The sequence below is a fragment of the Macrobrachium rosenbergii genome, chromosome 41 (assembly GCF_040412425.1).
Source record: "Macrobrachium rosenbergii isolate ZJJX-2024 chromosome 41, ASM4041242v1, whole genome shotgun sequence".
Lineage (NCBI taxonomy): Eukaryota > Metazoa > Arthropoda > Malacostraca > Decapoda > Palaemonidae > Macrobrachium > Macrobrachium rosenbergii.
This window is the reverse complement of record NC_089781.1, coordinates 39,083,463-39,100,087: the sequence shown is the minus strand read 5'-3', so window position 1 is coordinate 39,100,087 and position 16,625 is coordinate 39,083,463. Positions and strand designations below refer to the sequence as shown.

At 40.2% G+C, this 16,625-nt stretch overlaps 1 protein-coding gene across 1 annotated transcript in view; it reads left to right on the top strand.

The window, feature by feature from the left end:
- The window catches only part of LOC136826818 (zwei Ig domain protein zig-8-like), a 116,809-nt gene that overhangs the window by 82,873 nt on the left and 17,311 nt on the right, over positions 1 to 16,625 (top strand). Inside the window, exons 6-7 of the mRNA XM_067084270.1 lie at positions 89 to 221; positions 460 to 584. Coding sequence (XP_066940371.1) covers positions 89 to 221; positions 460 to 584 — 258 coding nt within the window. The remainder of the gene's footprint in view (positions 1 to 88; positions 222 to 459; positions 585 to 16,625) is intronic.

Here is a 16,625-nt window from a genome sequence, read left to right as displayed (position 1 = left end):
ACTTATTTATTTGATTCATATTTCCCAATGAGCATATGCAGTGTATATACATACAGGTGTCTCTTATTAATAGTTACTTTCCACGTAGCCGGTGTACGAACCGTCCACTGGTGACTGGGTTCTGTTGGTGGTGTCAGTGCAGTCGCGAGACAGGGGTGTCTATGAATGTCAGATTGGCACAACTCCACCTATCAGTCACTTTGTCACTCTTCATATTATGGGTAAGACTTTTTTCTGAGCCAAAATTTGTTCTTTAGTATTACCTGTTCTAATAACAAATACAAATTAGTAATTGAGCATTTTTAAAAAGTTTCTTAATGATGGCCATTCTGCAAGCTTGAAATTAAAAGTATATATCACCAATATGGAAAACAATAAAAACGATGAAAATCTGACAAGAGATCACATTTATTTAGGTCAACAGTTATCAAAATATTTGAATTTACTTCCTTTTAATAGAGCCACGGACTGAGATTCTCGGAGACGATTTGCATATAAACCTGGGATCTACAATCAACCTCACGTGTTTGGTTCTGTACCATGCACGATCCCCGCATATGCTCGAATGGTTGCATGAAGGAAAGGTCTGTACAATTTAAGTTTTCTACTATTTGTGCCGCTTTTGTCTTTTGCTTCAAAGTACTGTGTGGGACCTTGAGAGGGGATGTAATCCGCGGTAAAAAATAAACACTTATGACACCCATCGTCATATAATCAGTCTCTACATACCCGAGAGCATTGTCATAGAACCCACATTGCATGAATAGAGCTTCGCTCACAAGGATCACATTGAGGTACAGCCACTAAATCAGACTTGGCTTGTTTTCTTTGCTGAGATTCGTTCAGTTAAATGCTGCGCGACATTTGGTTTTATTCATTGCCCAGACTGAGATTCAAGCACATTATAAGTGATATTCCCGTGTTGTATCAGAGCACTGTAGTTTATCGTCGAAGCATTTTTAATCGAAAATAATTGTTTGAAATGTGCCTCTGTCTTCATAAACGTCTACATACTTCGGCAACCACTATAATTTTCTATCAGGTACAAAATTTACTACTTAGGTCAACAGAAGAAAAATAGGTTTAAACGATTTGTTCCCAATTCCTATCTACCTCAGTAAAAAATCCAACCCAGCTCTTCCTGCTAGGGAAGGTAAATGTAAATAAAAGGCTTCACAGGGAAAGAGAAGTAAGGGTTTAGACAAAGAGGTGGTGTGACTGGATCCTGTTATGAAAGTGATGAGAAACTTTTGAAAATAGAGGAAAAAAGTTGCATGTAACATACATAGACTTAAAATTATTTATGAAATAATGGATGGAAAGGTAACGTAGAGGGTGTTAAGGATGGGCCATTAAGAATGACAAAGTTTTTACGATGGTAGCAAAGGATTTGTTAGAACATGTACTTTAGAAAGTAACTAGTTTGGTGGAAAAGTATGTACGGAGTAATATGAGAAGTTAAAGAAAGGTCGATAATTGTCGTTGAATAGTTGTGAGGTAAGAAATGAGCATTTTGATGAATTGTGGAATGGTTGATGTTAGTAGATAACATAATACTGATTTGAGACTCTGAAGAGAGACTGCAGAAGCCAATATGTTTCTGAAAATTATTGAAAGAGAAGAAACAAAGAAGTTGTAGCAATGAGTGTTTATGTTAATGGATAAAGAACAGAAAAGTTTGTTTCATATGGGTATCTGGAAGCAGATAAAGTAGATGGTAGAAGGATGAGAGAAGTGGTAAGTACAGAATAGGTGAAGCAAGAAAGTTAGCATAAGATTGGGAGGAAACTTGAATTGTCTAAGGAAACCAGGATGACACTACATGAAGAAATTTTTGAGTTAGTCATCCTTACAGAGATCGAGAGTGGTTCTGTTGAATGTTAAAAAAGAAAACAATACTGAATCTTTTAAGATAAAACGTAGGTAAAAGGATGGTTAATATGTTCTGAAATGGTTTGGTCAGTTGGAAAGAACGACGATGTTAATCGTGTGAAAAGAGTTTATCATTGGGAAGTGCCTGTATGGAGGCTGGTAGGTTATATTCAGCAAATGCTGGATATATAGGAAAGAAAGGAATAAATATACGTGAAGCGCGAGAGTTTATAGAAGTTAGAGTTGAATGGCGCTGCATGTAAAGGAATGGGGTGAGGTGATTTCGAAGCCTTCTGTATAGGTATATTTGTGGTAGGTATTGCAGAAGTTTTCTGCACAGGAGGTTCATCACGTTCAAGAGATGAATTTCAATGTGGCAGTGATTATCGGTTTTTCGATTCCTCTGGGGCCACCCCTATTTGTAGCAACGATTTTAATGAGGTTACAAAAGGCATTAAATACCGATGTTGAAGATATTAATTAGAAAATGGTGCCTATTGATAGCATAGTGATATGGCAAAAGGATTTAAGCCTCTTTGAGGACTTATAAAAGCACAGGACTGAAGGGAATAATGGGCTATTCTCAGCAAACAAGGCTGCATGGTTTCTGAAATAAATATAATTTGAAAAATCAAAAGTTCTTGGAAAGACTGTATATACCGAAGAAGAAACAGCTGGCATATTTCTAACAGAAATTGAAGGGAGTGTTTAATTGCTACAAAAGAGAGCTGTTTTGGAAAAAGGTGCCCTACACAACCTGAAGCCACAAAGTTCAAATCAGTTTCCAGTCTTTCCAAAAGAAAAATTAATGTCGGTATCAAGCCACACAAAAAAGCCTGGCATTGTTAATAGCTCGAAAAATTCTCGCGCTCTCACAAACAAACACATGAGCTATTTTGATGCGCTTTGGCACCGCAGCCCCCAGGGCATGGGTTACAGTTTTCTTCTCATTTTATGTCAACGCAGGTTCCATAATTACCCAAGTCCACTCCTACGCAATAAAACCGTCACCCATATCCTGCTTCTAGAGTAATAGTTCATGCTTCACAAGGCCAACCAACTCTCACAAGAACAATAACAACAATCTCCTACTTTAATCAGGATAACTGGCTGCTTGTACGGGAAAGAGAACATATTGTCATGAAGCCACCTCATTCTGACAACATTGCCGCTCTGTTCATAGTGTCAAAAATATCCTCATCCACTGGGTTCGGTTAAAATATACAGTATGTACCATAAGATCGCAGTAATTTAAAGTTTCCCTGTAATTATTTTCAAATGAAAGAAGTTAATCTGTTTATACGTATATCTATCTCTCTACATATACATACATACACACACACACACACACACACACACACACACACACACATATATATATATATATATATATATATATATATATATATATATATATATATATATTTATATTATATATATATCAGAAAGCTTCTTTCTTTCTAATCTTTCTTTCTTTAATATTTTCATATATACACCGAAGGGAATTTTAAGTTGATAATAAGTCCATTCTTGACGCACTAACGAAATCGGCCACAAGAGAGGTTAGTGCGTCACTGTAGTCCTGATTCCTCGTCCGTCGCTGGTTGACCCCACGGGACGGTGGACTTATTATCAACTTAAAATTAACATATATGAAAAATATATTATTTCCGAGGTAGAGTGAATTGATATTAAAGGACGTTTGTAGCTTTCTGATTGTATATGAATCACGGTGATGTGATAAATAGTCATATATATATATATATATATAGATATATATATATTTTTTTCTTTCTTTCTTTCTTTCTTTCTTTCTTTCTTTTTCTTTATTACATCACAGTGATTCAGATACAAGCATTAAGCTACAAACGCCCTTTAATATCCAATTCGCTCTACCTCGGAAATAATATATTTTCATATATGTTACCGAAAGTGGAATTTTTTAGTTGATAATAAGTTCGTCGTCTCGTGGGCTCGAACCACGGGAAAACAAGAACTCAGGACTACAATGTGGCTTAAGGCGTAACCGTAGTCCTGAGTTCTTGTCTTCCGTGGTTCGAGCCCACGAGACGGCGAACTTATTATCAACTAAAAAATTTTCCCTTTAGGTAACATATATGACAATATATTATTTCCGAGGTAAAGCAAATTGGATATTAAAGGAAGTTTGTAGCTTAACTCTTGTATATGAATCACGGCGATGCGATAAAATTCGATATATATATATATTATATATATATATATATATATATATATATATATATATATATATATATATATATATATATATATATATATATATATATATATATTTATATATATATATATATAAAAATATATATATATATATATATATATATTTTAAAAAGCAGCTGAAGGAACACAAGCTGATATCAAGTATAGTAGTTTATCCCCACGTTTCATGGACCCTGGTCACATCACAGGGGACATTTATAGCGACTATACCTTAGTTTAACCAGACCACTGAACTGATTAACAGCTCTCCTAGGGCTGGGCCGAAGAATTAGATTTAATTTACGTGGCTAAGAACCAATTGGTTACCTAGCAACGGGACCTACAGCTTATTGTGGAATCCGAATGATATTATAGCGAGAAATTAATTTCTATCAACAAAAATGAATTCCTCTAATTCTTCATTGGCCGGTCGGAGAATCGAACGCGGGGCCAGCAGAGTGCTAGCTGAGAACGGTATCCACCCGTCCAGGGAGGAACTGGGGCATTTAAAAATAAAATGATCAAACACTGGAGTGCTTTCATATACACATTAGAGATTACATGACCATATCTGTACTTACTTACACTTAAAAATCATGCATAAAAATATGGAATTAAAATTTTATAAAATTAAATATGACAGCAAGTAAAATCGCAGATGCAGTAAATGCACTTGCGAGGACAAACACCAACCTTTCAAAGCAAGAGTAAATAACACACCAAAATTCATATAAAGCTACAGACCAGAGAACACAAGTACAGATAATCAAACTAGGCAATAAACTGTGGAGCAGTATTAGTTTGGCGATTAATAGAAGGGACTCTCAATCTGGTGTCAAGGCTTCAAGTATAAGCAATTCTTTCTTTTGCTTGACCTATAATTTTGAAATAATCATACTTAATAGGCGTTTTACAATTGTAAGCATGGTTTCTGGTGTCAGGCAATTCTGGGGTAGACAGTCTGCAGCCAGTACGATGAGTATAGTCTATTTTTTTAAACCTGGCAAACTTGCACTTAGCTGCTTGCCGCTGATTGGATGGACGTCCTGTTGTCCAAATCTCACAGTTTTGTTTTCACACTGTTTCAGAATTGTGATTATACGGTCATAGAGCGAGTTAAGAGCTAAGTTATGTGATATTATGTAAATACCAGTTATAATAAACGTAAGTATTAAGAACTTGCATGCCGATTTATATATATATATATATATATATATATATATATATATATATATATATATATATATATATATATATATATATATATATATATATATATATATATATATATATATATATATATATATATATATATATATATATATATATATATATATATATATATATATATATATATATATATATATATATATATATATATATATATATATATATATATATATATATATATATATATATATATATATATATATATATATATATATATATATATATATATATATATATATATATATATATATATATATATATATATATATATATATATATATATATATATATATATATATATATATATATATTAACAGTTACGAAACAACACTTACCGAGGCCGTACACTAGAAATATGTTTCAAATCGCATGAACTTTAATGTTTAATTTTTAGCTAGAGTTTTAGCTCAATCATGCCATTAGCGGTTTGGAAATAATCAAAACGTATTTATTGTACACTGCTGAAGGTTCTCTAACGCCTAAGAACAAAAAGCTATCGTAGAAATTTAAGCTTGGCGGCAAAGTTGAGGAGGTGGACTTAAGGGAGGAACAGCCACAGGGTTGACACAAGGTTGACGCACCCTCAGCGGGAGGTTCAAATCTGGGTTGTGGTGCTCTTGTGTTCCTAAAATAATCATTAAGATGTTTATATATCATAATGCTCATTTTTTTTTTCATTTCAAAAATACTATAGACGGAATGCCATTATTATTTTAGGTAAATTGAACATGCACTGAATTTATGAATACTTTTTTTCTTAGCTAATGTGCTACTCTCCTATATAAAATTTCAGTAAATTGACTGTTCTTCAACTAGAGATTTTCAGGCATGTCTTTGCCTGGCGTTTGAAGTTCGTTCATGTGTGCTTTGATCTGTATCGTCTCTTGTGACCATGGCTGAAATATGTGAAATAGATAGTGAAGCACCTGTTTGATAGCCGATTCTAAGGTGAATAATTCTGGTTGTAAGTGGTGTGCAGACGACAACTCACTAACTGTTCCTCCCACAACTCCACCTCCTCAACTTATCAGCCAAGCTTAAATTTCTACGATAGTTTTTTATTCTTAGGCGTTAGAGAACCTTCAGCAATGTACAATAAACACATTTTGGTTATTCCCAAACCACTAATGGCATGATTATGCTAAAAATCTAGCCAGAAATTAAACATTAAAGTTGATCCGTTTGAGGCATATTTCTAGTCTACGGCTTCGGTAAGTGTTGTTTCATAACTGTTAAGTATATATATAATGATTCGGTATGCAAGTTCTTAATACTTACATTTATTACAACTGGTATTTACATAACATTACATAACTCAGCTCTTAACTACCTCTGTGACCCTATAATCACAATTCTGAACAGTGTGAAAACAAAACTGTGAGATTTGGACAACAGGACGTCCATCCAATCAGTGGCAAGCAGCTAAGTGCAAGTTTGCCAGTTTTAAAAAAAATAGACTACAATTCCAATATGGGAATCGTCCCTGACCTTGAGTAAATGTTGGGTCGAACAAACATAATTACCCGAATTACAACCAGGGCACCTATACTCATATGCTACGACCAACGACATCCGGGGACAGAACCACTCTTTGATGAAAACAATGAGCCAACAGTGTGAGGGCATCAAATCGCCTCTCCTTTCTTGTGTTTCTCTCTTCATGCGTACATTAATCACGCCACATATGTTACTGTTATTTGTTGATATGTCAGATTCTTTATTTATCTCATTGTATGCATCATTGTACAGCCTGTCCGCCAATATATATACCTGCCTTTTACATGTTCTGTAATGCACTATATATGTCTTTTTATGCCTGTTAACAAACACAACCTTCTTATGGATGCAGCGGGTGGCCTTAGGTCACCCGCTACCCTTCCATCCGCTTTACTCATTATAAACACCTGTCAAGAATAATAAAGGATCAGTCTTTCAGTTCTGACATTTTTTGAACCTCACACTGGTGACCACGGAAAAGGGACAGGTAGGGCAGTTTTGGCCTAGCCATTAACAGACTAAATACGGCCTACCATCAGAAAGCCTTTAGCGGACTAACTACAGCACAAAATTTAGGCCTCTGGTAGCTCCCTCCCTGGCAGAAACCGTGCCATTAATGGACTAAATACGGCATACCCAAAAAGGGCATGTTCTGGCACTTCGTTTGACCACTCGAACAATCAGCATCATTAACAGACTCAATACAGCGCATTTTCCTGTGTTTTGGTGCATGAGTAATAAAGATGTCGGAAGCTGGACCTCAATATGGACCCACGAGTGTCATCTGCATGCCTCATTCACCAACAAAGCCAGACGTGGTCAAACGTCCCCCGTTTTTGCGGCAGAACACAGCATCATGGTTCCAGCGCGCAGACGCGCACTTTCGCGTGGCGCACATCTCAGACGATGTTATCAAATCTGACATCACCATGACGACGCTCCCAGAAGAGGTGTTCAACAGAATCTCCCCCTGGCTCAATGTGCAACCAACCAAGGTCACATGCGCAGCCTTGAAAGGTAAACTGATGCCATCTTTCTCCATGCCCATGACAGAGAGAGCGCAGCGCGCACTCGACTTGTTATCTCAGCCCCTCGGAGAAACATCACACAGGGAAGCCAGGCCGTGATGAAAACGAGAGAAGGACAGTAGATTTAACAAAGCAATCTTCCTTCAGTGCCTCCAGCAGGAAGTTAGGTGCCAGATAAGAGATGCAGACACCCTCAACATGGACGCCTTAGTCGACAATGCCCAGAAACTATACGAGGCCACCAAGGCCTTGAAAAATGCTGCTGCCCTCCCAGCTGCTGCCCTGGGAACCTGCAGCCTGATGAAGGGGAAACAATGACGACGACGGAGACATCAACACCGTTTACAGAAAGAAGACACCATTCAGGGAACACAGGACATGGTCAAACCTGGCGTGGTGCTTCTTAAGTTCTGAACCAATGCCAGAAACTGCAGGCCTCCCTGTTCCTTCACAAAAAACGACAAAAGCAGCCACAAGTAACAGCTGTGGCTGGAAAATCCAACTCTCCCCGACCAGCATGTTTCTTCATCAGAGACGAAATTTCTGAACGGTGCCTGCTGGTAGATACGGGGGCAATGCAGTCAGTTTTCCTGTCATCCGGGGAAGGTTTAGAAAAAGTACCTGACTCGACACCTGCCCCATAGCAGCAAACGGAACTCCCATCCACACGTAAGGCACAACGACCTGGACTATCTCCATTCTGGGATGTAGATACCACTGGCCTTTCGTCATCGTGGATGTAAAGTTCCCCTGCTGGACGCAGGTTTCCTATGACACCACGGACTTCTAGTCGATGTCACAAGACAACGCCTCCTTGACACAGGAACCTGCCACTCCCGTCAGCTCTCCACCAGACCCGGAATGCCCACCATCTGCTCCACAGTCCCCAACAACTACATGTCTCTCCTACAGGAGTTCCCGGACGTATTCAAACCAGAGCTACGCCCGTCACCTGGGGCTTCAGTAAAGCACGGCATCTTCCATCACATCACCACGATGGTCCCACCAACCCATGCCAAGTTCAAACGTTTGTCCCCACAGAAGTTTCAAGATGCCAAATGGGCCTTAACAGAGATGGAACAGATGGGTGTCTGTAAAAAAGCATCAAGCCTGTGGGCTTCTCCCCTCCACATGGTAAAGAAATCCAATGGTTCATGGAGACCCTGCAGGGACTATTGGTGTTTGAATTTACTTACAACACCAGACCACCACCACCTCCCTAACATGCAAGACCTGACAGGCGCCCTCCACAGAGCGAAGATTTTCTCCAAGATGGACCTGCTGAAGTCATACTTCCAAGTCACTGTGCATCCCGACAATGTCCCAAAGACCACCATCATCACTTTCGGTCTCAGGAACGCAGGTGCCACACTCCAGTGCCTGATGGACACCATCTTGGAGGATCTGCCTTTCTGCATCTGCTATGTTGACGACATTCTCATCTACTCCAGGTCCCCAGGGGAACACCTTTGCCACGTCTGCACCGTCCTGAAACGTATGTAGGACAGCTGACTAGTCGTCAGGTTCAACAAGTGCATTTTCAGGAAAGAAAATGTAGACTCCTCGGCCATGAGGTTTCTCCAGCAGGAGTGCGCCTCACAGCCTCTAAAGTAAAAGCTATAGAGAACTTCCCAAAACCACAAACCATCAAGGCCCTTCAGGAGTTTCCCGGGATGATAAACTACCACCGACGTTTCATCCCAGACATTGCCCCCACTATGTACCCCTGACGTCGATCCTGAAGGGCAAACCAAAAACACTGGCAAGGGAGGCTCCGCAGCAGCAGGTATTCATTGCAACAAAGAGAGCCCTCTCCAGTGCCAATACCTTAACTCACCACAACCCCACTGCTGCCCTCAGGTTGACAATGGATGCTAGCAACATCGCCTGTGGCGCAGTACTCGAGCAACTCATAAACGGCAAACCCAAGTCCTTGGTCTTCTTCAGCCACAAGTTTTTGCCAGCAGAGACCCACCACAGCGCCTTCGACAGAGAGCTGCTGGCTATCTACCAGGCCATGAGACACTTCAAGTACCTGCTGGAGGGGACCGAATTCACAATCCTGACAGATCGCAAACCCTTGGTGCACGCATTTGCAAAGCCGGGATATGCATGGTCTGCAAGGCAACAGTAGCACCTGACTGCCATCTCCGAATTCGGGTGCACCATCAACTACGTCCCTGACAGGAAAAATCCAGTGGCTGACGCCCTGTCGAGGGTAGAAATCAATTCCTTTCACCTTGGCATCAACTACGAAGACCTGGCAAGAGAACAAGCAGAGGACCCAGAGACGGCAGACTACAGGACGGCAGTGACAGCTCTTAAGTGGGAAGATGTGCCCTTAGCAAGCCCAAACACAACTCTCCTCTGCGACACCAGCACAGACTGCCCATGCCCCCTATTGCCCGCTTTGAGGAGAAAGCAGGCATTCGACATAGTCCATGGTCTCTCCCACCCATCAGGGCGCACAACGGTGCGTCTCATGACTAACAAGTTCGTCTGGCATGGCATCAACAAAGACATTCGACAGTGGGCAAGGAGCTGCATCCCACACCAGGTGAGCAAGATGTCCCGGCACACAGAGTCCGGGGCCAGCGACTTCCCCATCCTTGTCGGCATTTTGGCCACATCCGCATCGACGTCGTCAGGCTCCTTCCTCAGTTAGGAGGAGCCAGATACCTCCTGACGATCATAAACCGCTCCACCCGCTGGCCTAAGGCAACCCCCATGGAGGAGACATCAACAGCATCATGAGCAGAAGCCCTCCTCTCCAGTTGGATCAGCCATTTTGGAGTGCCAGACAGCGTCACTACAGACAGGGGTCCAGCCTTCCTGTCAGAGTTCTGAGTCTCCTTGGCACACCTGATGGATACAACTCTACACAGCACAACGGCCTACAACCCCGCAGCAAACAGCATGGTCAAAAGGGCACACCGCTCTCTTAAGGCAGCTCTCATGGCACGTTGCACAGACGGGAGGTGGAAGGAACAGCTGCCCTGGGCCCTGCTGGGTCTCCACACTACACTGAAGGCTAATGGTGACGCTTCCCCTGCTGTGAAAGTCTACGGGGAGACACTGGCCATTCCAGGAGAATTCTTCCCGCCGACGGCGCTGACACCCGACTCCCGAGGTTGAGGGAACTTGCACAGAAGTTCGCGCCCTGCCATAAGACATTCACCGACAGAACCACCACCTACAGCCCACCCGCCTTACACTCCTGCGCCTACACCTTCATCAGGGTGGATGCCTGTCGACCGCCCTAAACCAGGCCCTAAAAGGGGCCCCACCGAGTCATCCACGGGCAGGAAGACAGGATCACCATTGACAGATTGAAGCCAGAATTCCTGTTGGACAGCGAAGTACGCGAGGAAGAAGGCAGGCATCCCAGAGTTCCCCCTCAGTGCCTCCCTGCGGACACACCAGCTCCCCCACCAAAGCAGGGTCTGGGGCAGCCCAGGAAACGCATCAAGCCAACCCCTGATGTCGGTTCCACCCCATGCCAACAGTTCTCCAGGAGCAGGGGCCCACTCCGGCTGTCTCAGCATCTGCATGATTGTTATTTTCATCCAATAATTGCTCCTCTAATTATTGTGGGGAAGGGGGAATATTTGTAAGGGAGTCAAATCGCCTCTCCTTTCTTGTGTTTCTCTCTTCATACGTACATTAATCACGTCACATATGTTACTTGTTGATATTTCAGATTCTTTATGTATCTCATTGCATGCAGAATTGTACGGCCTGTCCGTCGATATATATACCTGCCTTTTACATGTTCTGTAAAGCATTATATATGTCTTTTTATGCCTGTTAACAAACACAACCTTCGTATGGACGCAGCTGGGCCCTCAGGTCGCCCGCTACCTTTCCATCCTCTTTCTGTATTATAAACACCTGTCAAGAATAATAAAGGATCAGTCTTTCACTTCTGACATTTCTTGAACCTCACAATAGTCTTAATGAATTTTTGGAATTATTTTGGGGTTTAGGGCTATAATATGATTGTGGATGATCTTAAAACCTTGCTTCTGAAGATTGTGGTCATTAGGTAAATATGGAAAGGTGGCAAACATAAGAAGTTTAGGAACTGTAAGTAGGAATGGGAAGATAAAATTTCTTGTCAAGGATCTTGTGGATGATTTTGTAAATCACTTTAGCTGGGGAGCAATTACTGTTAAAAAACTGGATTAAAAAAACAATTTCACTCTGAAAAGCGGCCCATTCGGATGTTAAAGAAGTTTAGGAACTGTAAGTAGGAATGGGAAGATAAAATTTCTTGTCAAGGATCTTGTGGATGATTTTGTAAATCACTTTATCTGGGGAGCAATTACTGTTAAAAAACTGGATTAAAAAAATTTTCACTCTGAAAAGCGGCCCATTCGGATGTTAAAGAAAAATCTCTATGTACAAGTGTATATATGGCATTAATTTTGAAATTAAAAAAGCAAAAGCTATAAAAATTGGAACCAAAACCCGTGAATGTCTCCTTCCCATAAATGGTAGTATTAAATTGACTGTGCTCTTTTGAGACTAAAAAATCTAAAAATGCTAATTTACCTTCATACTCCTTGTCCAGATTAAACTTGATGTCGCTGTGAAATTGATTTGCAAAGTGTAAAAATCTCTCGGCATCACAGTCATCTTTAAAAAGGACAAAGGCGTCGTCTATGTAGCATGAATAAAATAAGGGGTGGAAGGACAGGGGGGCCACTCACCCATAATGTGCTCCTCCGGGAAGCACAATGAGATGTTAGCAAAAGTTATGGTTGTGGAACAATGACTTCTCAGGGACGATACCGTTAGACTATCAAGATAGCCTAATGGTACCATCTATGAAAAGTTTCGAGTCTACCTTGTGACGGATCAATTACCACTTATTAAACTTCCCTCCTGTGTTTATACTGTGTTTGAGTGAATTCGGCATTAAACGACGTTAACTCAGTGATATATATATATATATATATATATATATATATATATATATATATATATATATATATATATATATATATATATATATATATATATATATATATATATATATATATATATATATATATATATATATATATATATATATATATATATATATATATATATATATATATATATATATATATATATATATATATATATATATATATATATATATATATATATATATATATATATATATATATATATATATATATATATATATATATATATATATATATATATATATATATATATATATATATATATATATATATATATATATATATATATATATATATATATATATATATATATATATATATATATATATATATATATATATATATATATATATATATATATACATATATATATATATATATATTGTCATGTTTGCACTGCTGTGTGTTTGGAAAGGTGGCCCTATCTAGGATTTCTGATTACTACACCTGACTGAGGGTGGCTGCTCTCCAGTGAGCAGAAAAGGTTAAAAGTGAAAAATACTCAAAATTACCAATGAATGAAAAGGTTGGAGGTAAACTTAAGGTGTCCACTAAATAGTATATAATTCACTAATTTAATCAGAAGATAAATATGTACAGGAGCTATCAATGGAGCTCCATGGCACTGTCAAGAATTACGTTACACAAAAGAATGACAAAGCACTCAGGCAAAGTGCCACAACTGCAAATCATTACACACTATGCTTTTAGTAGGCGAACAAGCAACAGATGTATGGGAGGCTCCAAAGGATGCACAGTAGGTGGTATGATGAGCGAGAAAGTTGCATTGCTGATAGTCCAGATATCTTAATCGGATATGGCACCTGGATATGCAGGAAGGTGGCACCATTGATTTACAGTTGATACCACACAACAGGGACTCGATACCACAGACCTGCAAGAGCAGAAAAGTTGAACATAAACAAATGGAATCAAGTAAACTGACACTGAATCCACATAGGCAAAATATGATGAAACTGTCTTACGTAATACTTACAAGTAAACACAAGCACAAGAATGAAACTAAAAAATGTGTCACTATAAATCACAATTACACCACAATCAAAATCACAGGATTCTCTGAGGTAGAGGGACAGGAATATGGTTACAGGAATTAAGAGAACAGGTATATAAGCACAGGTAGGATATAGTTAAGGGGTCGACAAACAACTTCCAGTCACATTACCTTAGGTCCATGGACAAGACATGTGGTTCACAGAGCCAGGTTTCTGATTTAGGGCATCAGCGGAAGTGTTGTCACTCAAGGTTCCCCACCAGAGGGAAACTCAATGAAGTGTAGGGGCACTGGTGGACTAGTAGGGCATCAGCACGCAGAGGTGAGTAGCTGGATACGGCAAATCTTCAGCATAGCAGTGTAAAGGAACTACTTCAAGTAGGACTTGAGTGTTGTCTCTCGGTGACTTCTGGACATGGGGACGCCGTCAGGTAATTCAGCAGGGTGACGTCTGTGGGAGCCGGCTAGCAGAAGGAGTCCAGGGGCATGAAGTCGAGAGAGTAGACTAGTGGAGTAGCGTAAGGTCGACTAGTGGTGATGTGTGTGTGTGTGTGTGTGTGGTGCCAGGAGGGTGATGTCATCAAGTGGCATTGTAGAGGTAACTAGCATGGGGTATACTAGCAGTGTGTCTTCTGAAGATGGTTGAGCAGAGTGTCTACAAGCAGGGAGACACCTGAAGGGGAACTAAAATAGGTTATGCAAGCAGTGTGACTTCTGGAGAGGGACTAGCCACGAATGGTTTGTCAGGGTCAGCATATACACAGTCGGCATTGGCGACGGTTGTATTTCGGCACCTCTGACAGCCTCTTCTTAATGGGTCCTCCATTGCTCTCCTCATAGGACGTGATGTTAATCCGGCCAGGTACCTAGAGAGGTCATTGTATGGCAGCCAGATAAAAGTTCGAGAGAAGAGGTGTCAGTTGGGTGACAATTAGATGGGAGAGTTGAGAGATTTGTAGGCAGGGATGCAGGTGTTAGTAAGTGGAGCCACAGGTGCAGGTCAGGTCAAGAAAGGTGACCCTTAATGGCAGCACAGGTAGTTGGGAAGGAGGGGAAACTCGGAAAAATGCGAAGGGGCACATGTGATGGGGAATTGAGAACAATGGCAACAATAGAAGGAACTCTCAAAGGGGGCCTGATACTCGCAAGCAGCTGCTAAAAATGTCACCTTAGGGGTGCATTACTATAGCCAGGTCAGATCAGTAATGACTCGCAGTAGGATCCTGCACTTAGTTTCTCATTAGACACCTGCACTGGCTTAACTGGGCCTGGGAAAACATGGTAATGCTTGGTGTGAAAACACCAAAATAACTAGTGCTTCTTTTGAAATGTACATTAATTCATATTGGGAAATAAGGTAATTTACTTTAACTTATAGGCGAAAATCAAGAGGAAAAAATCACAACAAATGGCAAAGACGTTTGTAACACCTTCCCACAGAATGAAGATCTTGCACACTGCTTTAAGGTGTGAACATCTAGAAAAGATTTTTACTGATTAATTAAAGTCTCTCTCTCTCTCTCTCTCTCTCTCTCTCTCTCTCTCTCTCTCTCTCTCTCTCATCTAAAATGTCTCATATACATAATTATTAATTCTAGAATAAACAATTAGAGGCAAATGTAAAATGAACATTATAACAGACCTTAAATCATAGCATACAAACTTATCTGAATTCTGATATATGGAGTATGGTTGGTTGGATCAGACAATCTTGACTTATGAATAAGTAAGTGCGTGTGTGAAACCATACACAGGGTTTATGTGCTGCTGCTAAGGCAAGTAAAGTAGTCTGTACATAAAGGTATGAGACATGGGCATTAAGGGTGGAAGGGAGTATCTTAGTACAGTCTTTAGATTAAAGTACTAAGTACTCAGGGGAAGGATGATCCGTTACTAGATGTATTTATCTAAGATCCTCTAGTGTTGAGATAGGATGTCAGCTATCTTATTTTCTGTTCCTTGGATATATTCAATTTTCCAATTGTAGTCCTGCATGTCCAAGCTCCATCGCATGAGGCATTTATCCCTGTTCCTGAACCTGGTTAGGTATCTCAGCGGGTTATGATCTGTGAGAACAGTCAGAGGGATTTATGATCTGCATGATATGCCTCATAATGTTTCATTACTAGTACCGTACCAAGCAATTCTTTTCTATGGCACTATACTGAGTTTTGGCAGGGTTTAACTTCTTGGAGAAATAAGCAATAGGGTGGCGGATGCCATCCAAGATTTGGAAATAACATCTCCTACACCCATATCACTGACATCTACTGCCATGTAGAAAGGTTTATTATAGCCTGGCATGCTAAGTACAGGTTTGTTCATGAGCACCGCTTTAAGGTTATCATAAGCTCTCTGACATTCTGGAGTGCATTTAAACTCCCTGTTGCCTTTGAACAGATTTGTGATAGGGGCTGCTGCATCCGAGAAGTTGGGGATGAATCTTCTGAAGTACTGGACCATTCCAATGAACCTTTGTGCTTCCTTCATGGTCCACGGGTATGGCATGTCTCTGATAGCTTGGATACTAGCATCCTTTGGCATTATTTTGCTGCTGCCAACAACGTGTCCTAGGTAAGTAATCTCAGCAGCTCTGAACTGGCACTTCTTTAGGTTTAGATTAGCCTTCTGAAGTGCCTGGAGTACCTTTGCGATCATCCTTAGATGCTCCTCCCAGGTCGTTGCATATATTACTATATCGTCTAGGTAGACGACACAGTTCTCGATTCCAGGAAGGACTTTATTCATCAGGCTTTGGAAGCAGCCAGGCAC